Here is a 23,439-nt window from a genome sequence, read left to right on the forward strand (position 1 = left end):
GATTTGTGCCTGTTCCTCAGCTGTCCCTGCCAGGGATCAGCACTCAGTGGTGTTACCCTCCCTAGAAGCAAACTCCTGTTTGAAATCCAATTTGGGGGAACAAATGATGAGATATTTTCCTGCTTGATCCTAGGCTGGACTCTGTGACCCTGGATACTGCAAGTGCAAATGTTATAGATCTTTCTTCAGCACCAGATGTGGAATTCTGTGAATGTCCTCAAGGTTATACAGGAATATCATGTGAGGTAACCTCTTGCAGTGTTTTGTGTATGCAAAATTATCTCCTATCAAAAAGGATCAAAGTTTTAAAGGCAAGCTGCCTTTAATTATACTGCCATAAAAGTATATGTTCTGTGGTGAATTGCTGCTTACTATACTTTACACAATGCTGGAGGTATTTTCTTTCAGGTACACTACATGGGATTTTAAACATATTTCTTGATTCTTTCTGGTAGCACTAAAAGATGATGATGCACTTCGGAACATCAGTGTTGCAGAGGGATCAGCTGTGAAAGCTCTGTGAAGCTTTTTTGAGCTTACCTTACTCATTAATAGAACTTTTTATGGACCTGAATCATGTACAGTTTATTTCTGTTACGTGTCATTAAGTTTATGGGGGCAATAAGGAACCTCAGCGGGGAGGAAAGCTAGCTTTTGGAAGAAACCACAAGGGTCAAATGCGTTGAGCAATGTGGTGTCTTGTATATCAGTGAATAGAAGATTAGAGAGGCACAGCCCCATCTGCAGAATAGCAGGAATTATTTTGACAAATAATTTTAGTACTAAGCCCTGTGCCATAGCATTGTTAGTGATTCTGTAGACAAGGTAAAACATCTGGTTTTTATCTTGTCCCATAATAAAGAACTTCACGTATTAAAGTGCACAAAACTTTCGTGCCTCCAGGGGACAAAGAGCTGAACCAAAGTTTTATGAAGTTAATTCTCATCCCCTTTATTCAGTGCAAGTAAAAAACAACCACCAGAAAAGAGCTACAGTGACATTAATAGAGTTGAAAGAGCATTCAGTCACCACAATGTGAATGGGTTAGATGGTGGGTGGTCAGAAGTGCACTCTTTGAAAATGTTTTGATGTGTACTTTCAATGCAGATAAAGCTACTGCTTTTTTCCCCTAATTTCTTTTCAGTCCTGTCTCCCTGGGTTCTACCGTGTGGATGGAATACTCTTTGGAGGTATTTGTCAACCCTGCAAGTGCAATGGGCATGCAACTGAGTGTGATATTCACGGTGTTTGCTTTGTAAGTCACCCTTCAAAGTGTTTTGTATTTTAAGCTTCTGTTTAGGAATTAGGAGAGCATTTTGACTGTGGGAGACAAATTTACAATTTACGTAAATTTCAGCCTGTGGGTACCAAGTGTTTATAGTTTTTCACTGCAAATGTGTTCGATATGTAGAATATATTTAAGTATTTGTATAAGTAATGTGGCTGGTTTCATAGTGTAAAGTATCTTCTAAGTTTAGGAAAAAATAATTGAGATTTGCTGTTACAACTCAGAAAAAAAGAATCAAACACTTGTTTTCAAAGTTCTGTGCTGTTCTTCATGGCTTGTTATACTGCATGCAGACTGCTGTAGGAATCCCTCAGGGGCTGAAAAACCATCAAGAGAAAATACAGGAAGATTTTTTCCATGTCTCACAGGCTTGCCAACACAACACGACAGGGCCTTTCTGTGATAAGTGCTTGCCTGGCTTCTATGGAAGTCCATCCCAGGGAACATCTGAGGACTGCCAGCCCTGTGCATGTCCTCTCAGTTTTGCTGCAAACAAGTAAGCTGCTTATGTGAGACTGTCCTTTGCATCTTCAGCAAAAGAAGATGAGATAAAGCAAAAGGTCATGAAATCTGAAGGAGAGAGAAAAGGGCTTTTTTAACTCCATGAGCTGATTATATCTCACAGAAACATTGTTTTTTCCAGGTCCACAAATGTACAGACCAGGCTAAGAGAGGCTGAGCGAACTGGTGCAATTTGTGTATGGTGGTTGAAAGTAATAATTCAACCTATCCTTGAACCTGGCAGCAAGATCAGGGTTATGTTTTGTGTTGTTTCAGAAAAGAGTAGAAGGGCAGAAGTGTTGCATGTGAAAAAGAGGAACTCAATGCAGAAATTGTACAGATTTACTAGAATAAGAGCCAAGTTTTTTGGAACTTTTAAAATCTTCCATGAAAAGAAAAATAAAATTCAAAAAGAGCTTTTGAAAATCATTCCTTATTTTGACATATTGTAATGTTTAAAACATTGATGTTAAACTAGAAAACGTTGCAATTACATGCTCATATGGATAGGTGCATGGACTTGAAGGGTGGAGATTGAATGTTTGTAGAAATCTTGTGATTCTGTGTATTGATACCGACTGGCATAAATATTGTTGATAGTTTCAGTCCTACTTGCCAGCTGAGTGAAGAAGGTGGAATTGTCTGTGACAACTGTCTTCCAGGCTATACTGGTTCTCAATGTGAAAGGTATGTAGCTTTGGGTAAAATATCTATGTAATTACCATCACTAACTGTGCATCTTGCCTTGAAATGTTCATACCACATGTACAAAACATTCCTAATAAAATTTTCCTTTCTATTTTGTCTTTCATTCTAATACAGAGACGCTCTAGCTTAAAATTTTAAAGGAAACACTCCATTTAGTGGGAAGAGTGTTATAATATGACTACACTCCAACTGATAAAGTTTTTAAACTCTCATGCAGGTGTGCTAATGGTTACTATGGAAATCCGCTCATGCCTGGACAATCATGTGCTCCTTGTGAATGCAATGGGAATGTAAACCCTGAAGAAGATGGCCACTGTGATACCTTCACAGGACAGTGCCTGAAATGTCTGGGGAATACAGCAGGTCACCACTGTGAAAAGTGTGCTGATGGGTATTATGGGGATGCAGTGACCGACAAAAACTGTCGTGGTAAGCTGTTATTATTATTACTCTTAAAATTTAAAGAACACAAAAATGTGTGTACATGTAGGAAGATGGATGGGCCAGTATGCACCTTTACTGAAAGACTTAATATTCAAATTGTAAGTTGGCAAGTGCAGGTTGAAAACTATGGTGTTGGATTAGGCTGAGGAAGGAAAATGTATTACGCTGGGGTCTGACACTTGATATCCCTGGAACTTTAAGGCTCACTGTCCCTCCAGTGATGTTCTGTACACATTTCCTACTTCTGAATGTCACATATAGGGCTGCAAGAAACAAACTTCTCAAATGTAGCCATTCAGAGATGTTTGGTTTTTTTTCTTTTAGCCCAAATGCACAGGTATTAGTGTATATTAGCATCTGTTGGATATAAACAGGTGAAGCACAATGTATACCAAATTTGGAATTCTGTATAGTAATGAATGTATATAGATACACATGAATAATTTTTTTGGTTTGTTTCTTTTGTCTGAAGCCTGTGCATGCCATGTGAATGGTTCTCTTTCAAGTATTTGTCAACATGAGACAGGTGTCTGTTCCTGTAAATCAAATGTGATTGGAGAAAGATGTGATAAATGCTTGGTAAGCATATTTATCTATTGCTGATATACACATGTGAATCTTGTCTTCCTCTGTCTATAGATATTGATTCAAGCAGATAAAGAGACATAGCAAGAAGCATATTCAAGGGAGAGGGGACCTGTTGGTGGAGGAGACACCAAAGTTTGTCTGGACCGGCCTTTGCAGTTGCAAATTGCTCTGCATATGCTGTTTGCGGATGTGAAGCTATGTAGTTGACTGAGCACCCTTCTGCTTAGGGCTGTTCAGGGTGCAGTCACATTGGCTTACCAAAAATCAAATGGAAAAATTATAACAAACCTGAAGGGATCTTAGGGCTGTGCTTCTGTAAAATGAAGTCTGAGTGGGAATATCTGAAGAAATGTAGTTGGTGATAATAAATATATTATGGCTGAATGCCAGAAAGGGATTCAGCTAAAAGGCAGGACTGTTCTAAGAACAAGTAGATATTTGCTAGTGATATAAAATAGCAGTTTCTCAGCCATGCTAAGTGTAAAACTGCATCAAGGACCAGAGCAGGAAACCTGTGCCCAGTTACTGCCCTTGTGCCAGCCCAGCTGAATGATTTTCAATCCTCATGTATCATAGGTCACTGACCAGCTCTGTTCGAGGCTTTCATTGATAGTCACTGATAGCTGTGCATGATCAGCCCAGCCCACCCTCATCTCATGCAAGTCTTTAAATTAACATCAGACTTCAAATCACAGTGTCTTATTCGTGAGAGTAGAGGACCACAAGAAAATTTCAGTGTTCAGCTTTTCACCTGAGTGTATATGATATACTTGCATATAGCTGGGAACAGTGAAGAGGTAAGGCCAGGGAGTCTTCCCGCAGCAGGCACACAGTGCTGACCAATATTCATGCAGGTCAGACATCATGGAAAGTAAAGAAGAGAAAACAAGAGTGTATATTGTGTTTTTTTCAAAAATTTATGAATCATAGCTCAAATCTATTTATTTCTTGTCCAACAGAATGGTTATTATGGCCTGCTTACTGGGCTTGGCTGCATTCCCTGCAACTGCAGTCAATTTGGCTCAGTCTCTGAGGACTGCAATCATCAGGGGCAATGTCACTGCGTACCAGGAGTGGCTGGAGAAAAGTGTGATCGTTGTGCTCACGGCTTTTATGCATTCCAGGATGGTGGCTGCACACGTAAGCTCTAATCCATAATCTTTTTAGAGTGTGTATGGAATTTCTTTCAGCAATGTATGTTGAACTCTGGCAAAGGTCAGTTGTTTCGATGACTGTATGGAAGAATCTGTAGAAAGGTCTATTGATACTTTGACTAAGCTAGGGAACAAAACATTTCTTTGCTTATCATATGGTTCCTTGTAAAAGGTGATGACTATGAAATAACTCAAAGGGTGCATGAGAGAAATATCGCATGCTCAATAGCTCCTTTGTGTCTTCTACAAAATCCTTTAGTCCAAAAGAGGGAATAAAACCTTTTTTTTTCTGCAACTGTAAAAATGAAGAGCCACTACTCTTAAAGATTTTTATTTTTTCTTTCAGTTCTTAAGTATATGTTACATCCTTTGATAAGATGTTATTGATTCTGTTTTCCCATCATCACCTGGGTGCGTACAACCTGTAGTCATGATAGGAAAGAAAGTGTTTATACAAAGGGAGAACATGCCATCAAAAACTAATTTATCATGCCAATAAGATACCTTTTCAACACAGTATAGATAAAGGAATGCCTACCATTTCTCCAACCAGACAGAAACAGTTGGTTCATACCTCAAATAGTACAGTAAAATGGAATATACAGTGAGATTGTGTTATGGGATTATGTTCTGAAACCCATGTACTGTGTCTTTACTAAGAATCAAAGATCCCTTAGGTACCTTTAACGATTCCAGTATCTGAAGTTCTGTAAATGTTTTAAAACAATAAAACTACGTTTCCAAACTTCTGGTTTTTAGGTGGAATAGTACTGCATTTCTTAAATAGACAAGTGTTTCCTGCAGTTATTAGTTGTAATTAAAAGTTATCCTTCCCTATTATTCCATAAGCAATTCCTGAGGTTAATCTTTTCTCCTGATGAGTTTTATACCTTCTATAATAGAATTGTTTTCCTACAGATTTACTCTTCTCCACAATAATTTTGTTTAGCTCTGTTGATTTCCCCCATGGAAATGCAGCATTGCTTTTTAAAACGTGAAATAGGCCAAGTAAAGAAGCAATAATCGGCTTCCAGTAAAAAAATGAAATGTCACTTTTGTCATAATTTGTTTCTCAGTGATCAGGGATGGCAAGGGGTTCCTAGTGAAATGGGCAAACTGTACTGCATAATTAAGAAAAATAAGACTATCGGTGGTCTTGCAGTTTTTTCTCTGTAGCTAAAGCAAGGGTGAAGTTATATAATTTGGTTCTGTTTCTCTTGCAGCCTGTGACTGTGCCCATACTCAGAACAACTGTAATGCTGATTCTGGCCAATGCATTTGTCCCCCTCACACTCAGGGACAAAAATGTGAACTCTGTGAAGAAAATCACTGGGGACTCTCTCCTAAACTTGGCTGCAAGGTATGGTAGGCTGGATGAAAAGCCATGGCTGTTAAATTAAATTCTTCCTTTACAGAATTGGGCTCTTGTTTTGAGAATCATGTTTTTTATTCTCTGTCTCAAAGTGCAACATGCTCACATTAGAACAAAAACTGAAAACCAACAAAACAACAGAGTGCAGAGTGTTTATTGAGGAACCTTCTAAGAAAGCTGTCTTTGAAAATACTGGTCAGAATGCTAATTTTGGATAGGTATATACTGCACATAAAAATTGTGAAGTGCATATTCTAACTTTTAATTGTTTCAATAGTGGTACTAAACCAGATTAATAGCAACAATTGGCAATTGGGAACATAGTTTCTGGGCAAATCAAGAAGGGATGATACTATGTATTTTAGAACAATGAAATCCAGCTTAATTTGAAAGTTACTGCTGGTGTTTTTTTCCGAATATTTGTAATTACAATAGTATAATATAGTTAATGGTTCATGAATGGAACAATGGTAGCTTCCATTATCTCAGCTTAATCCTAATGATTAGGCAGTAAAATGCCAAGTCAGTGCAGATCCGAGGAACAGCAACCATTTATTCAGTTAGGTTCATGCAGTAAATTCCTGACAGATATGGCATTTGGCCAGTCTTTGTTAATATAAATATTGAGATTTTTAAAAGCCTCAGAATTACATGAATATGATGGGTAATTTCAATGGGGAAACCACAAATACAATCAACTTGACAAAGTCTGTCATTATATGCAGTAAGCATTTAAATGTCAGCCAAGTTGTTATCTTTTTTCTCTCTTTAATTTTTTAGAGTAAGGATGATAAAGTAGTAAGTCTTCAGAGTTAATTGTCTTAGTGATTTATAGCAACTTACTTGGCAACTGGTCTTTAAACCACTGCTTTGTTAGCTACCAGCTACTGTCATTCTTACCCAATGTACTGCAAATACTATGTGCTGGTCCTTGTGCATTTCCCTTTCATAGGGTGATTCCACAGCACTTGTCAATGATCAAGTGTAATTAAATATATAATTGATCGATTTTGCTAAGTTGCTGTAACCTTTCGGTTACAGCATCACAGTAATTAATATGAATACTCTAAGGTATTTTAGTTACTTTCTTGACGCAATGAAGTATAGAGTGATCTTCACATAACAGTCCCCAACAGAAGCTCCCCTGTGCTGCACGGTCAGCTGGGGTAGGTTAAGATCTGGAACAATGTCTTCTGGCAAACCCTGGAGAGACTCTTTGCATGCTCCCTACGTGGATGAAATGGGGGAGGTACTGTCAGCAACACAGGGAGTCTGTTTTTGCAATACAGGCTGCCTAAGTGGACACTTCATTTGGCTCTGTTTCATGTGGTTTTCTTGATATGCAACATCCATTTCTGCATGCAGTGATGGAACAGAGCTGAAGTCACTGTTTTGCTTACAGTCCTTTTCAAGGATTGCTGCCCCACAGTGCATTGTACCTTAGAGTCCTTATTTATCTTCATCACATAGAGATAAAGATTGAAGTACATGTAAATTATTACTATTATGATTCTTAAAATAGGGTTTGATTTTTTAGAGCTGTAGACCTTTACTGGCATCTAGGAGCCAAAGTTGTCAATTTGTTTTATCACAAAAAACTGCTCAATACAAAGAGTGTTAATTGGTGAGCAGCAAACTTGTGAAGTATACTTAAGGATAGATAGTAATGCTAATAGATTTTGTGGGTCTGGGTGTAGAGGGTTTTACAAGGTAAAGGCTTGTCATCTCAAAGAGAGATGATGAAGAAAAACAAGTCATGAAAAGTGCTCACAATCATATGATGATAGATGGAATGCATTTTTTGCCTGCACTATTAGAAGTAACCACAGATCAAAATTGGACTTGTTAGGTAACCAGAGATATGAAATTAAGACTGAAGATTAATCCAGTCTGCTTCAAAGAAGAATGACAAATTAAGTACATCCAGTTTGCATGTTTATAATAACAGTGAGTGCATAATGAAGGACATACTCTACCAGTAAACACTATTCCTTTAGTCCTGAGCTGCACTGCATGCTGAGCTTCCAACTTTGGATGCAGTGGGATTCTTGTTTCCTCATCAAATAGTAAATGAAGCTTAAGCAAGATGTAGACCTTATTAATGCTGCTTGAAACTTTAAAAGAATGATTTTCCTTTCTGTTGTATTTATAAAATGATGGTACTTACAGATTTCTTTCATTCGTCATTTATATAACATTGTAATTTACTTGCTGCGCTCAATAGTACTGTAAATAAAGCATTTTGGATTTTTTTTGTTTGTTTGTTTTCTGGAACAGGTTCGTCTAACTCTTTTGATTCCCAATCCCTATTTGGGAGTCAACAAAGCTTATAATTTTTGTCGTCTACTGTTTACTGGAAATGCAGTTCTTTGTTAAAATACAAACCAAACAACCTCATTTCTCTGTGGAAGTTCTTTCCTTTTATTATTGTATAGTAATTATTGATAAACCTTGGGTTTTAAGGGGCACTCTAAATTTACTGTGCTGCTTCTGTTGTAAAAAAATGATTTTTAAAGATCTGCTATTTATGAATATTTCTTCTTTTCATCTAAGGCTTGCAACTGTAGCAACACTGGTTCAACCAGTCTCCAGTGTAATGTATTGACAGGTCAATGCCAGTGCAAAACTGAATTTGGAGGACAAGACTGTTCCAGGTGTGCATTAGGCTACAGGGACTACCCAGACTGTGTTGCCTGTGACTGTGATTTGAGTGGAACCAAAGCGGAGACGTGCGATGACACTGAAGGACTTTGTGGTTGTGAAGAAGAAACTGGCATCTGTACTTGCAAGGTACTGAACTATTCAGACCCTTCTGGGGTAGCATTGGGGTTTCTGGACATTTATTGCATTGAATTCATGGAAACTATAGGGCTGAAAGGGCTTCAAAAGGCAACGTGCATCCATTCTTCGAGATGTTTATGAGTACACCTAAATCCCCGTTAAAGGATTTTCTGTGCCATTGGTAAACGTGTTTTAGGAAAAAAATTAAATATAATGAAATTTTTCTTCTCATACACATTTGATTTTATTAGGTTTCGAACAGCATATTGATTCAGATGATTTAACCTCCTTTTCTGAAAATTTGAAATATAATTATAGGAAGAAACCAAAAGATACAAATTTGAGAATATCAGTGGGGTTTTAAGATATGTTTATACTGCAAGTTATAAATTTGTTTCTTATGCTATAACCAAAGTTAGTGCTTAAGAATAACTCAACATGTATTGCTAATAGTGAAATCTGAATTGACATTCTTGTATACAAAGAGGGAAACATTAAACACACAGATTATATAGATTTTTCTGAAAAGGTGGAAGTCTGTTCTTGAAAGATTGAGAGATAGAAAACTTAATTCAAGACAACAAATGTATACCTTCATAAGTGTCTCTCCAATATCTGGTTAAAGGTGCCAGTGGATGCCAACTGTAGTTTTGGGTGTTTTTTCAAGGTCAGTTTACCAGCTGGGGATTGAGAGCAAAAATCTTGGAATAGGGCCCCTGATTCCTGTTCATACTGAGTAATTTCTTTGGCTTTGAGAGCTCCAGATGAGGGTTTGAGGGGAGATTCTGTCTTGAATTGAAATTTATAGCTGCTAAATTTTGATAGAAATTCAAATATGAGTTTAGCTTGAATGTTCCATGGTCAGGTTTTTTTTTTTTTGTTTCCTAATAAGCATAGGAAAATATTGGAAAAAATAATGTGCCGCATAGTAAAACAGAATAGGTACAATAAATAGCAACTAATTTTTCTTCCAAAAATAACCATCTTTCATTTAACTAGTGAAGTAATATGAGTGTATTGTTATGGTTGTTGTTGTTTTTAATTTCCTTCAGGAAAATGTATTCGGTCTACAATGCAGTGAGTGTAAACCTGGAAGTTTTGCTCTGTCTGCTAACAATGCACTAGGATGTACTCCATGCTTCTGTTTTGGGATGTCCAGACTTTGTTCAGAACTAGAAGATCATGTGAGAATTCCTGTGAGTAAGGTGGCATAAATACACAGACACAGTTTGGTGTTATCCTCAAATTAGGTACCACACTGGTGTGCCAAAAGTTGTGTGCATTTAATGAATCGGGCTGAAGGTAGTTGACTCGTTTACAGAGGCATATGTCAGAACAGAAAAGAAAGCAAATGGCAAATGGTCACAGTCCTATTTCTAAAACCTTCTGTTTCACTCTTCACTTCTTAGAAAAGTAAATATCAAACATGTTTCCAGTTGTTTCTGTTGGGCATTACTCCAAGATGGACTGTTGACTGTTTCAAATCATCTAAACCTTTAAACAGTATATTACAATGAGGTAGAATATTTCTGTTGGATGATTTGTTTGCTCTTTGTGTTGCAGATAACCTTAACTCCAGATCAGTCCATTCTGCATGCAGTAGCTCAAAGTAACCTGACTGGAACAGTGGAAGGAGTATTTTCACAATTTCCTGATATTTTACTGGATGCTGCCATAGTCAGAAAATACTTGAATACAGAAACGTTTTACTGGAAGTTACCAGAGCAGTTTCAGGGAGATCAGGTAAGAACAATAAATAACTCAAATGCTTTGTAGATGACTTCTTTATTGTCTTACTAGACCTTCACTATATAATAGTCGCTTTATCTTGATAATCTTTTTTTATGTTAGTTCTATTCTTATAGGTCATAATACTATAAATATTTAGTGACTGAACTTATTTATAGCAAGCACAAACAATATGTTTACATTAGTCTTACCTAATGAGATTTTTCTTGACCCTGTAAATTGGTAACACCCATATTTAATTACCATGTTACTCTTCAGAGATCCTAGGAGGGGGAAACAGTGGTATACTCAGTTTCACTGTAAAAACCTGAAAGTGTTTTTAACCTTGATGCTAGAATAAGTATATAGATCATGAAATCTGTATTGCTTAGGAATTAAATAAAAATTGAGTGCACACCTTGAAGGGTCCGGAAGAAGAAACTAAGACTGCTTTTCAGAAATACGCATTTAACCTTGGTGCAAAAAGTGCTGAGTTTAAGTGAATTTTCATGTTTTATTGCCAGTTTTTCAACGACCTGGCAGTTTTCCAGTCTACAGGTAATATTAAAGTATTTTCAACTAGTAACTCTAACCTTAGAATAAATAAGAGTAATAATTTTTTTATTCACACAGCTCATGGCCTATGGAGGGAAGCTGAGATATACCGTTGCTTTTTATGCTTTGGATGGCTTTGGAACATCAAATTTTGAGCCACAGATTCTAATGAAAGGAGGTCATACCAGCAAGTTGGTCATATATGTAGACATCCCTTCTCCAGAAAATGGAGTAAGAACTGACAAGGAAGTAGAAATGAAGGAGGTAAGCCAAAACATTCGTGTAAAAATACTTACCTTTCTTCTATCAACTTTCACAGAAAAGCTCTATGTGTTAAAGAAAATACTTTGACAAATGCGTAACTGATTTCAAATAGGCTGAGTAAGTAGAGTGCTTGGATTAAAATGCATCTATTTGAGGAGTTAAAAATGGCCAGGAATATTATGCTAAAGCAGCTCAGATTTTGGTGATAAATGGCTGGCAGACAGGTATTGTCCCTCTTGGCCAGTCTCATAATTTTTTAGCCTGTAGGTTACACTTACAGCCAAGATACAGCATATAGCACCATATGAACCCTAGCCTAGCAGGAGCAGTAATTTGCAGCAGTGCTCACCAGGCAATTTCAGAAGAGATAATGACCTCCTATGATTTCTGGGAATCTCTGCTGACTGGGGCTAAGGGGAGGTCTAGTTTCTCTTGACACTTCACAGGATGCAGTTACAGCAGCTTTTTTTTAACTACCCCTGAAATGAGTACTGTGAAGTCCTGATCTTCTGGCTGTGTGAGTTCTCCAGATCCATCCAGAAAAGGCTGTGCCATTCAGGCCTAAACTGCTTCACTGTAGAAAATAGTCATGGAAGTTGAGCACAGGGAAGTAAGTAGAAATTATATAAAACCATGTTTTATTCTAACGTGGAGCAAACGTGGAGTTTTGGATTTTCTGGGACTTAGAGTTTTGACATAGTCACTGTGACTGTGTTTCTGAAAGCACACGTAAGGAGGAACAGAGCATGACTTGAAGTAAGATTGAATACTCATGGTTTTAATAATATGTGTTATGTTTCCCTAGGATTCTTGGAAGTATTTTAATTCTGTGTCTGATGAGCCTGTCTCGCGTTCTGACTTCATGTCTGTGCTAAGCAATGTTGAATACATCCTTATCAAGGCAGCTTATGGCCAAGGTTTACAGCAAAGCAGGTGAAGCAATCTCTGATTGCATTTATTTATTGTATTGTAATTACATTTACTTTAATTTAACCTACACATAGTCCCAACTGAGCTGTAATGTAAAGATTTAACTCAAAATAGAGAAACTTCCAGTTTCCTATTTATGACTTTTGTTCTTCCTCTGATAAGAAAACATTCATGACCCTTAATGGCAGTAGAATTCCTCTTTAATTCTTTCTGTGAAACATTAAATGTCTCTGCTACTTACTTTGATAGCAAAGGGCATAAAGAAGCACAGGCTGATGCAGTGTTCTGCAGGATGGGTGATATATATATATATAAAACCACCCATATAAAATATATATATTTTTATGGGTATTGAATTTTTTTTTTTTTAATTTAAGCATATCGTCTCTTGAGTTCTTGTACCAATTTAGGTACCTCCTGTTTAGGTACCTCCTAGTTTTCTGCACTCTAGGCAGTGGTAGTAAGACATTCCCACCTCAGAATGGTAGCATTTTATTACCCTTTTAAACGGAACTAATGCCCTCTACTGTCTTTTTGTTAGGTCTATCCAAAAATGTGTGAGACAAACCAAATGTAGTTGTCTAATATTTTTGAGTTAAAAATGCATGCTCTTACAGGGTGGGTTTGGCAAGTTTTGCAGACCAATAGGAATCAATCTATATTGCTTTGAATGACTTCTGATGTATTTGTTGTAGCTCCTGAAATCTCATAAATAGGTAAAGAATCTTCAGCTTTTGAGGTATTTGCATGGGAAAAATGGGGTTATAGAAGATCATGTATGGTAACCCTGACCTTGAAACATGAAAGTGTTTTTGAATCTTGTTTTTGTTGTTAGAGATTCTTTAGACGTTCATGCTCTCTTCTGCATGTATCTTGTAGAATTGCAAATGTCTCAATGGAAATTGCAGTCAAGTTTGAAGAAATGCATCTAGGCAGAGCTAGAGCTCATCTTGTAGAGCAGTGTAGGTGTCCTGCTGGTTATACTGGATTGTCCTGTCAGGTACAGAATCCTTGAATCCTTTTTGTATGTCTGAGATAATAAAAAAAAATTACTTAAATGTCTTTTAGAATTGTTTGTAACTGTTGATAGCTGCGATAATTTTTTAAAAATTTTATTTTACTTCCATTACACCTAGAGCTGTGCTTCAGGATACTACAGGGCAAGGCATACAGAGCTCAGTGTAAAAGAGCCTCACACTCTGATGGCACCTTGTGTGCCGTGTCAGTGCAACAACCACAGTGAAACCTGTGATCCTGAAACCGGAAAGTGTTTGGTATGAACATTTTATACATTTTTCTATTAATTTGACCTGAGTATACAATAGCAGTAACTATGGAAGGAGATTCTGGGAGAAGTATGTGGCTTTACTATTTGGTTAAAGTACATTTCCCCACCACCACCCAACTCCAAAAAAATGCAAAATCTTAGTATTGTTTCCCTTATGGTGCATTCAGTAAAAGTATCAAGGTTTTGGGGCACTAACATACTCAAAATCATTAATTATTTTAGTTTCAGTTTTACTTTTTAAATTACTTGTGTATCACTTCAGTTTATCTGTTTTTCTATGAGACTTTTTGGGCTTGTCAACAAAGTCTACTTAGTCACACAAAAAAAAAAGGAAGTAAAGGAAGCAGTAAGCCATACCATAGCACAGAGTAAGTCAAAGGCAAATTCTTTGTCTTTCAGGAAGATAATTCTCTGGACAGCTTTAGATGAGGCTTTTTTTATCACTCAGAGACTAAAGTATTGTAAAAATATGCCTCAGCTAAGTTAACTTGCTCACTTTCTCATTTTATCCCAAAGATTGGAAAGAAATGCATAGGTCTCTCACACTAGTGAATACTCACCATTCTTCCTCTCAGCTTCTTATTTCAGGGGTAGCAAGTCACCTATTTGTGTTGAGATTACTACCTGGACACTGTAGGCAAAAAAGCTGGGTTTCACCTCTGACTTCTGCTCCCATGCAGTAGGAGGCTGCATTGCTGCTGTTTATTGTTGTCAACTAACCTCTAAAATACACACTAGCAAGTATATGAAGTAAAAAAAAAAAGTGAAAAGAAAAAAGAAGCAGAAAATTATTTTTATTCACTTGGTGGACTAGTCAGTTAAATTATGTTTATAATACGAATTTAATGTTTTAGTATTAATAGCACTGGTTATTGATCAATACTCTTGACAAATTAAATGTAGTGTCTGTGGATCCTGAGTGTGGACAGTCCTTGGTTTATGGCATTGAGATGCATTTGCTGAAATATTTAAACTTGTATTTTTCATCCATGCATTCTGTTTAATTTTCCCATTAGGTTCTTTTGTTGTTATTTGTTTGTTGGTTGGTTGGTTTGGGGGGTTTGTTTGGTTTGGGGTTTTTTTGTTTGTTTTGGGGTGTGTCTTTTTAGGACTTTTTGTTTTGTACTATGATGTCCTGGCCTGAATTAGATTAATAGAAGCAGAAATATATAAAACCTAATGGAAATTTTGAGTGGAAATTAGGTCAGTGTGCCTGAAGGGGATTCATATAAGAGAAAAGATGCTGGCATTCTGTTTATTTTTGCATAAAAGGTTCCTCCACTCAGTGAATGCTGACCAATGGGTAGTAATGTTTAGAGATGATTGTTGGAAACTGTATACATGTATTGACTGGGGGGAAGATAAGGTTACTCCTGTTTGTTGTTGTTTTAAACTGAATTCCATTTTGTGCATCAGAACTGCAGAGATAACACAGTTGGTGACTACTGTAGTGCTTGTGCCCCAGGCTACTATGGAAAAGTGACTGGATCTGTCAGTGACTGCTCTCTTTGTGCCTGTCCCAGAGCCAACCCTGTTAGGTAACCAAAACTTGCTAAATCCGAAGTACATTTTACTGTTCTGTATTTCTTGTGTCGAATGTCCAAGCTCCTACTCCTCTACTCCTCTCACACTATGACAATACGAGTTAGTTACTATTATTTGTCCTTAAGTTTTAGACATTTGAAAGATACCTATTTTATTTAGTAATTGGAGCTAGCATTCTGAGTTGTTCACAGCTAGTGGTAACTCTGAAGTTTTAAAATAAAAAGATTAACAGATAGAAGAGTAATTTTTTTTCTCTAAGAGTAAATCAGCCACATAGACTGTTTTATACATAATGGAGTAAGTTGCTCTGACATTGTTTAATTTCAAATGTGGATCTCTTTCTTCATTCAAAGAACAATGCTTTTGTATTTAGAAAGATTCAGGCCATCTTCTGTCAATGCAGGAACTTTTCATGAGATCAGTCCTAGGGGAAGAACAAGTACTCTTTTGTCTGAAATTTATACATCTGTTTGGTAGAGGAACAGTTAACTTTGCATTTTGAAAATCAAAATGCTGTGTAGGCTGTTTTTAACTTCAGAAGCTTGAAAAGCATATTTGTTGTTTGGTTTTGTATGACTGAGTCAGAATGAGAGTTTGGGAACTCTGATGTTCTCATGCAAACCTCAGTTGATACATATCGTGCAGCATCCATTTTTCATTGTCTTACCTTTTAAAAAGAAGGCCATAAGGTGCTTTAGCATGTTATTCTGTAATAAGGTCCCACTGGTAAAGCAAACTTAATACAAATCATTTAAAGTAAAATTCTAGAGCACTGCATCAGATTGAGCAGAAGATGCTGTTGCTTACAGTATTTAGCCCGTGGCTTAAGGTGTTACCTGTCTTTGTATGGTCTTTTATTTATGTGTGAGCATGTATTTGTTTATCTTTCCTCCAGTTTTAGTCCCACTTGTGTCCTGAAAGGTGTTCAGGATTACCACTGTGATGCTTGTCTTCCAGGATATGAAGGACAATACTGTGAAAGGTGAGTTATACGAAGTCCCCATTTATCCCCAACTCCCAAGGACAGTCTGAGTGGTTTTTTGCATATTTGCACTCAGAATGGATTATTCAGTGTTCAAAGATAGGTATATGAATGGACCTAAAATTATTTGTTAGTTACTGTTGAGCTACTATTAAAAAAACCTGTTAGTGATTCTTAAAGATAAGTGTAACTTCTAATTTTGTGATGAATATCCCCTGATGTTCAGTGTCCCGTTCCTTCCTGTGTAGGTGCTCCCTTGGCTATTATGGTGACCCTCAGCTCCCTGGTGGCAGCTGCCATCCATGTCAGTGCAATCCAGGTGGCTCTGTTCATAATAATTGTGACCCTGCAACTGGCCAGTGCCTCTGTAAGCCAGGAGTGACAGGACAGCTGTGTGAGGAGTGTGAACCAAGGCATCTTCTTGTGGACGACGAGTGTGTTTGTAGGTGCTTTTTGAATTGTTTTCTTTCCCAAAGGACTTTGGTCTACTCCAGTGATATTTATGTGCACATGATTATTCTCCTTGAATGTTTTTATGATGTCATGCCCTACTCTTTTTATGAAGGAAAGAAGTCTTAACAACTTTATATTGCTCTAAAACAGAGGGGTTTGGACAAGGTGTCCAACCTTAGCCATTCTGTGAACACAGAGGAAACTGCAGTAGAGATCATAACATCAGTCAAGCAGTTAATCCTTAAAATGGCTTATTTAGTGTTACAGACAAGTTTTGGAAAGATAATTTTAAGACTTTTTTGCTGGTTGTAGAATACCTATATTTATTAGAAAATGTTGAATTCCTATGTCATTGACCCTTTGGATGTGAGCTTGCTGTAATAATACTTTTGGATTATAGGTTTATTGGCATTCCCCATCAATAATTAGTCATATTCCACCAGTAATTGGTCTTGAAATGCCTTATAAGAGAGTAAATAGCAGAAAGACACATGTAGTACAGTAATCTGCTTTTACAATGAATTGTGATTTAGAACTCAGATTTTACTTTGTATAGATGAAAAAAAATACAGGGAATAAATAAAATAACAGCACTGTAGGATTGAATTTCATGTGTTCCTGTTTGAGTGAGTGTCAGTAACTTCAATCTTAATTTATAGTAAAATAGCTAAATAGGTAAATAAGTTTATAATGCAACAAGTAGCTCAATAGGTAGCTGGACCAATAAGGCTTTAATATGTGCTAAACTAAGGAGAATATGTTTAGTTTAAGTTCACTCTTGGACAGGAAGGGGAGGGCAAGACTACAGATCTGTGTGCTCAGAATTATTTTACCTTATCATCTTTAACTCAAATGGTGAAGACTCATACTGTCTAAATCAAAATGGCTTCATTTTAATACTAATACTTCTTCCTTCTCTTAAAATTGTTTATTTAGCGTGTGATGACAACTGCACAGGAGTTTTGTTAAACAGCTTGGATGATCTCAACGAGGCCATACTTTCAGTGAACCTCACTGGTATTGCCCGTGTGCCCTATGGGATATTATCAGAGTTGGAGAATGCAACAAAACATCTGAAGGTAAAATGAACATGCAAATAGCAGAAATACTAAGTCACACCTTTAAAACAAAAATTACAGCCACTCGTGTGCTGGCAATTTAATAGAAGCCCTCTTGAAGTTCATTGCTTAAATATGTGTATATGTGATACCTGATTAAGGCCATTGTGTTTGCTGGCTGAATTAGCTTCTTTTCATTTGTAGCACTAACATTTAAATAAATGAGTTAATATATTTTTCAATCGGTAATATGATTACTGAACGTGCTATATGTATGTGCTTCACCTGGATTATGTTCATTCTTAAATCTGGCCCAGCAAAGGGGATTAATTTTCAGCAGTGGAATAGAAACATCAGGCCAAGTCTTCTCCCTTTTTGGTCTCTTTGGCCAAAAGAGCTGCCAAGGCATAGATTAGTATCCAGGGGGCTCAGAATGCAGTAATTTACTTCCTTCTTGACGGTGTGGTAATCGAAATGCCTTACTCTATCCTCATCTCAGGAAACTAAAGTCAGGTAGGAGGTTTCAGTGTTGGACACTTCCAGGCTGCTTGGAGCAAACATCCCTTCAGCTCCTCTCCCCCTTAAACAAAGCAGGAAATACCGCATTTAGTGATTCTAGAAGGTCATTTATTGTTGCTGAGGATTAAGTTCATGTGGTCTCTGCACAAAGGCAGAGATAAACAGGATCCTCCCTACTTTATGACCACTAAAATAGGAACATTTATTGATAAGAGTCTTCTGAGCAATAGTCAAGCAGGCAAGCTCTGAGTCAGAATCAAGGTATCTTTTTTGTATTTCACAATATCACACCAAAATCAAAATAATGTGAGCCTTTTTGTGCTGCCAAATTCAGCAAATCAAGGTTTTGATTTATAGTTTCTTCTATTTAAGATGTAAGCAGAATGAATTCCAGTCAGTGTACTTCATGATGTTAATAATTACAGTATTTGAAGGCAAACTTGATTAAATTACATGTTTATGCTTCAACAGAGATACTCTTATCCTTTAGTTTTAGTTACTACCCTTCTAATTTTAAAGCTTGTTATACTTCCCTTCCTTTATGTCTGAAGGCATAAACGTACTGAATTATTGTAATACTTCAAGGATACAATTGACTTGCTTTCTTTAGTTGGTTTGTATTTGTATAGGAGTGCCATCTTCTTGAACTTGGATACATTATTCAATATGTAGCTTTTGTTTAGCAGTTTAATTGCAAAACAAAGTCAAATTTTATGTAAAATTAAAGGCAGTTTAAGTTTCTCCTTTAGTACATACATTTTTTATATTAAAATCAAATCAAAACCAGCTGTTACTTTCTTGGAAGTGGGGTGCTAAAAGTGATATAAAACATCTTGTAACTATCATGTAATTTTGTTTATATAGTGTTTTCTAAACAGCTTATCTTGGGGGTAAGTTTATAACCATGTAATTTTTCTCTCTTTGGAAGCAGGTTTTCCACTTTTTCTGGCTAATTAAAGATTACCTTACCTTTTACCTTGTACCCAAGTTTACTTCTGTGAATTGCAGATCTTCCCTGGAGGGCTGTTCCCTGCACCCTATTGTGTCTGCATCATGCTGGTAGTTCAGGAACTTGAGTTTTTCTGCTTTTCTATATCTTAGGTATGGGTCTTTCAGTGACGAAAAGGTCACCAAATCAGGATTTCTTCAGTAGTTTTGTTTTTCTTAGTTAAGGCCTCCTGCTTTACTCCTCCTGGTAGACTTAGCCTTGATTGCTGTCCATTTCTGGTTTTTGGAACTAGGCTTTTGAAGAAACTCGCAGTCCTTTATTCCAGGAGACAGCTTTTGCTTCAGCTTTCTCTGTCACTTGTTCTTCCTTCATGCTGAGGCAAAGATTTTGAAATTTGCATTTGACACAAGGCTGTTGAATACCCTTGTATTACTCCTTTAAAAACATGGACAAAATTATACTTAACTATGGTATTTACGATGATTGGCTCTGAAACATCTGAAATCTAAAAATAACCTTTCCTAGACTTGTTCTCTATGTGAGAGATGCTTTAAGTTTCTCTGCAGCTTTAGAGAAGTGTTATTCTGTTGCAGGCCTTGACTGTATCAAATATTATAGACTTGGGTACAATGGCCAATTTATTGCCTTATAGGGCAGTTTTGAGGTGACCTTGAAGCCAAATACAGGCTAATTATCTCCCTCATTGACGAAGGTATGCACAGGGCTGATCTCCAGGGTCATCCTCATGGATACACCTTAAATGCAGCTGTTTTGATAAGACCAGCTGCCAAAACAGTAGTAGCTATGGGACTGGTTGGAAACTTGTAATTTGATGGGCCTTGGAACTTGTCAAAGTAACTTACTTGGCAGCTCATACTGTGGTGAAATTGAGAATTGGGAAAGCAGAAATGCTGCTTCCTTCCTTTTTACTTGAAATAATTGAAAATATGACATGACTGGATTCTTGTTTCTTTATTTAAAGAAATGATACACTGTGTTGCATGAACTGTGTTTATGTAATTATTTTCTGTCATTTTATGTGCTCTGCAAATCAGTCCTTTTAAACATATAAATAATCTAAATAGCATGCATAGCTATTTTCTTCCCAGTACTTCTCGGGACACACACCCAAGTCTTCAAATTACAGTGAACTGTTCCTTCTTGTTTCTTATAGAGTTCTATAGTTCCTAGAGCAAATCCATCTTACTCGTTAGCTACAGCAAAAGAAAGTCTTCTGAGTTTATCAGAAGGAATTGATCAGCTGCATGAAGAGGTAGGTGCTGGCTTCTTTATTCTTAGCCTTTCTGGAGAGATCATTTGAGATTTCATAGCATGGTAGATTAGTGCTAGAGAGCTGTTTAGAAATTATTTTAAATCTGTGGAGTTCAGTGAAAGAATTCAGCCCATTCTGTAGTCTTCCCGAAGAGGGGAGTTCTGTGAAATTCTTCTGCAAGCTACAGGTGGTTTATGATACTACAGAGGAGATTTACCTGGTTTCTGTTAAAGTTCACAAGCTTTTTGTACTTTTTTGTGATCATTTAAGGTCCTAAAACTGGAGAAAGTGACGTACTATTTTCTCATGGGTTTTAACACATGGAGGTTGTTCAAAATTATGTCATAGCTCAGTATTCACCAAAAAGTCCTTGATACCTGTAGTACTGTGTTTTAAATTATCTCGGCAGAAATAAATCTGTTGAAAAACTGCAGGAGAAGTAGACAACCTCTGTATTCTTCATTCAGTTTTAACAGAAGAATAATTGTAGGTACAAAATTGACAGCAGTACTTCAGCCATTAGGTCTCATTTGCTGACCACGTGTTCCTATAATTTTCTGTCTGTGTATACAGAATATAACTATGTGCTTCCACTGACAGTGCTGTTACTGTTAATAGTGATATATACATAACAGTGATTTTCTTAAGAAACATAAGTTGTAGCTAAAAAGTTATGTAATATTTACTTACTTAAAGAAATGGCTTTGGTAACTATTAGCTTATTGATTTTGAAAATGGTTGATAACTCAATTCTTCACTGATCTCAGCCTCTGTAACTTTAAATATAATTAAGGCATCAGCAAGCATGGAGGCATCATAGATTTATGAATCAGCTAGATCTGCTTTATCTAAAAGCATTGTTTACTCTCGCTAAGCATTGTCATATTGGGAAAAAAAGTATAAAACCCATACAGAAGTGTCATGATTTAATTAGTATTTTAGGAGAACTGTCCAAGATTATCTCTGATTTTATTCTAGACGACTAGATTTTTGAAAAAGGCTTGGCACCTTAACACAATGACTCAGAGAACCAGGAATAAAAGTCAAGAACTGACTGGCTATATTGACACAGTACATACCACCATCAAAGGTATTCTGTTTTTAACACATTTCCACTTCTTTACAAAATTTAGAAGGATATTTCCTTTGCAACTCTAAAAGAACTATTTACATGGAAAGTGCTGCAGTTTGTACAGGGGATTCACATATGTTCTTTTTTTTTAATGGTATGATAAATTGTTTACTCTCCTACTTAGTACTTGCTGAAGTTGCAATGTCTCTAAATGAAACACTTGGCCTGAATCTCCCGCTCTCAAATGCTACATCTCAGAAACTACAGGATGATATTGCTGCCCTTTTGGATGCATTGCGCAAGAAAGATTTTGTTCAACGGCACCATAATGCTACCAGAATCCTAAGGTAAGCCTGTTCTACTGAAAACTTCATTTCACATCTGTTTGTTCTGTTCAACTCTGCTTTTTGAAGAAATATCTGGAGAAACATTTTTCCATAATAAGTGGTAGTGTGTTGGATAGTTAGCCCAGGTGGAGCTATATGAACTTTGAGTTTGGAGTTACATGATTTGATGATATTTGATCATCTCATGGGATACTAACATGGGTAAAGCCTGTTCATTTGGATGGGATACAAAATGCCCTTTGGATAAGTGAAAAGACTCGCTGGTTTCAGTTTGTTTAAGATCTGGCCCTAATATACATGCCCTTGTTGAGTTTGGCTGGGAGACATCATAAAACTATCTCAGTCAATTGCAAGCCCAGGACATGTCAGACCTCCTGAAGGGCATGATGATTTATTGCTACTGTAATACGCATCACATGGATATGCAAATGAAACCAAGGCATGTGATTAAGCATTCTGAGCCACTGTTTAGGATTGTATTCAGTTGTCTGGATTTGTCCCCATTTGAAATGGCTTTTTGTTAATTATCGGTGCTTATTGCTGGACTTGGCAAGATTAAAAATTTACTGATCCAAAGAGTCAGCAAAAATTTTGTTTTGGTTTCAGAAATAACTGAGTAATGCCACAGGACACCAAAAACTGTAGGAATGTTAACACTGGCTTCAGGGAACAAAGGTTTAAAGTATTCTGGATGCACAGCTGCTTCTTGCAAAGAAGAACATATTGACCCAAGTGGAATATTTCTGAAAATATGACTTTTCTTTATGAAGTGCTTTGGATTAAGCAGGGTAGACTATCTGTGCTGCTGGCATGTCTCATTTTGTTCGGCAGACTCTTGTGCTGAATATAGAATTGTATAGAACCTAAATAGACATGAAAATGGACTAGAAATGTGTGATTTATGTCTCAAAATGTCCTGTTGCGACTTTCAACATCAGTTTTTAAGCTGTTATACAAGGTGTTTGTAAATTAACTTTTTCAATTATAGGATCTTTTAAAATTTCTGAAAGTCCTCTCATTTGACAGATGGGAGAAGAGTTAACGTTATATAAGGTTGTTTGCTCTGCAGAATTTCTCATGCAATGCATCTGTAAATTCAAAAGTCACTTAAATAAACAGCTTGCTGATCCATATTTCAGGAAGCAGAAGTTACCACACGACTCGCAGTGGACTGAGTTTGTGATGTGTTACTTTAGGCAACATTTGTAACTGAGGTCTCCACACATTTGCCATATGAGGCAAAGTCCTGAGACAGTTTGGAATATATAACCTTTTTACTCTATGCTGAAACAGAAGGCATTACTATCATGTAAAATACTTTAAATCTTGTAACTTTTTTAAGGCTATGGCTTCTGATTGCAAGGACTCTGAATTATTAGTTTTTAGGAAGTACATGCAAATGCACATCTGCTGTTCAATAAGAAAGATGGGAAGTGTTTTGCTGTGTATAACTGAAATAAACTAGGTTTCTTTTCCTCTGGCTAAAGTTCTATGTGATTTGCAGTCAGATTAAAAGGGACAAACATTTATGTAAAAGTATCATTATAGGAATTGCAGTGTTCAGCATATGTGCTGAAATTAAGAGAAACAAAGGATTAGACTTTCAGGTTCATTTTCAGTTCACTTCTTTCAATACTGGA

The 23,439-nt window shown here is 36.7% G+C and overlaps 1 protein-coding gene across 1 annotated transcript in view; it reads left to right on the plus strand.

The window, feature by feature from the left end:
* The window catches only part of LAMA1 (laminin subunit alpha 1), a 100,491-nt gene that overhangs the window by 50,028 nt on the left and 27,024 nt on the right, over window positions 1-23,439 (plus strand). The window contains exons 15-36 of the mRNA XM_027882066.1: window positions 134-245; window positions 1,145-1,255; window positions 1,657-1,784; window positions 2,390-2,476; window positions 2,715-2,926; window positions 3,414-3,520; window positions 4,489-4,669; window positions 5,907-6,043; window positions 8,609-8,845; window positions 9,889-10,032; window positions 10,400-10,579; window positions 11,198-11,383; window positions 12,189-12,316; window positions 13,193-13,313; window positions 13,450-13,587; window positions 15,018-15,139; window positions 16,042-16,128; window positions 16,377-16,570; window positions 17,518-17,660; window positions 20,282-20,380; window positions 21,359-21,470; window positions 21,637-21,799. Of these exons, the coding sequence (XP_027737867.1) occupies window positions 134-245; window positions 1,145-1,255; window positions 1,657-1,784; window positions 2,390-2,476; window positions 2,715-2,926; window positions 3,414-3,520; window positions 4,489-4,669; window positions 5,907-6,043; window positions 8,609-8,845; window positions 9,889-10,032; window positions 10,400-10,579; window positions 11,198-11,383; window positions 12,189-12,316; window positions 13,193-13,313; window positions 13,450-13,587; window positions 15,018-15,139; window positions 16,042-16,128; window positions 16,377-16,570; window positions 17,518-17,660; window positions 20,282-20,380; window positions 21,359-21,470; window positions 21,637-21,799 (3,129 nt within the window). The remainder of the gene's footprint in view (window positions 1-133; window positions 246-1,144; window positions 1,256-1,656; window positions 1,785-2,389; window positions 2,477-2,714; window positions 2,927-3,413; window positions 3,521-4,488; window positions 4,670-5,906; window positions 6,044-8,608; window positions 8,846-9,888; window positions 10,033-10,399; window positions 10,580-11,197; window positions 11,384-12,188; window positions 12,317-13,192; window positions 13,314-13,449; window positions 13,588-15,017; window positions 15,140-16,041; window positions 16,129-16,376; window positions 16,571-17,517; window positions 17,661-20,281; window positions 20,381-21,358; window positions 21,471-21,636; window positions 21,800-23,439) is intronic.

This window comes from Empidonax traillii, unplaced genomic scaffold (assembly GCF_003031625.1).
Source record: "Empidonax traillii isolate 1590-97213 ecotype Southwest subspecies unplaced genomic scaffold, ASM303162v1 scaffold100:size1405979, whole genome shotgun sequence".
NCBI classification, from domain to species: domain Eukaryota; kingdom Metazoa; phylum Chordata; class Aves; order Passeriformes; family Tyrannidae; genus Empidonax; species Empidonax traillii.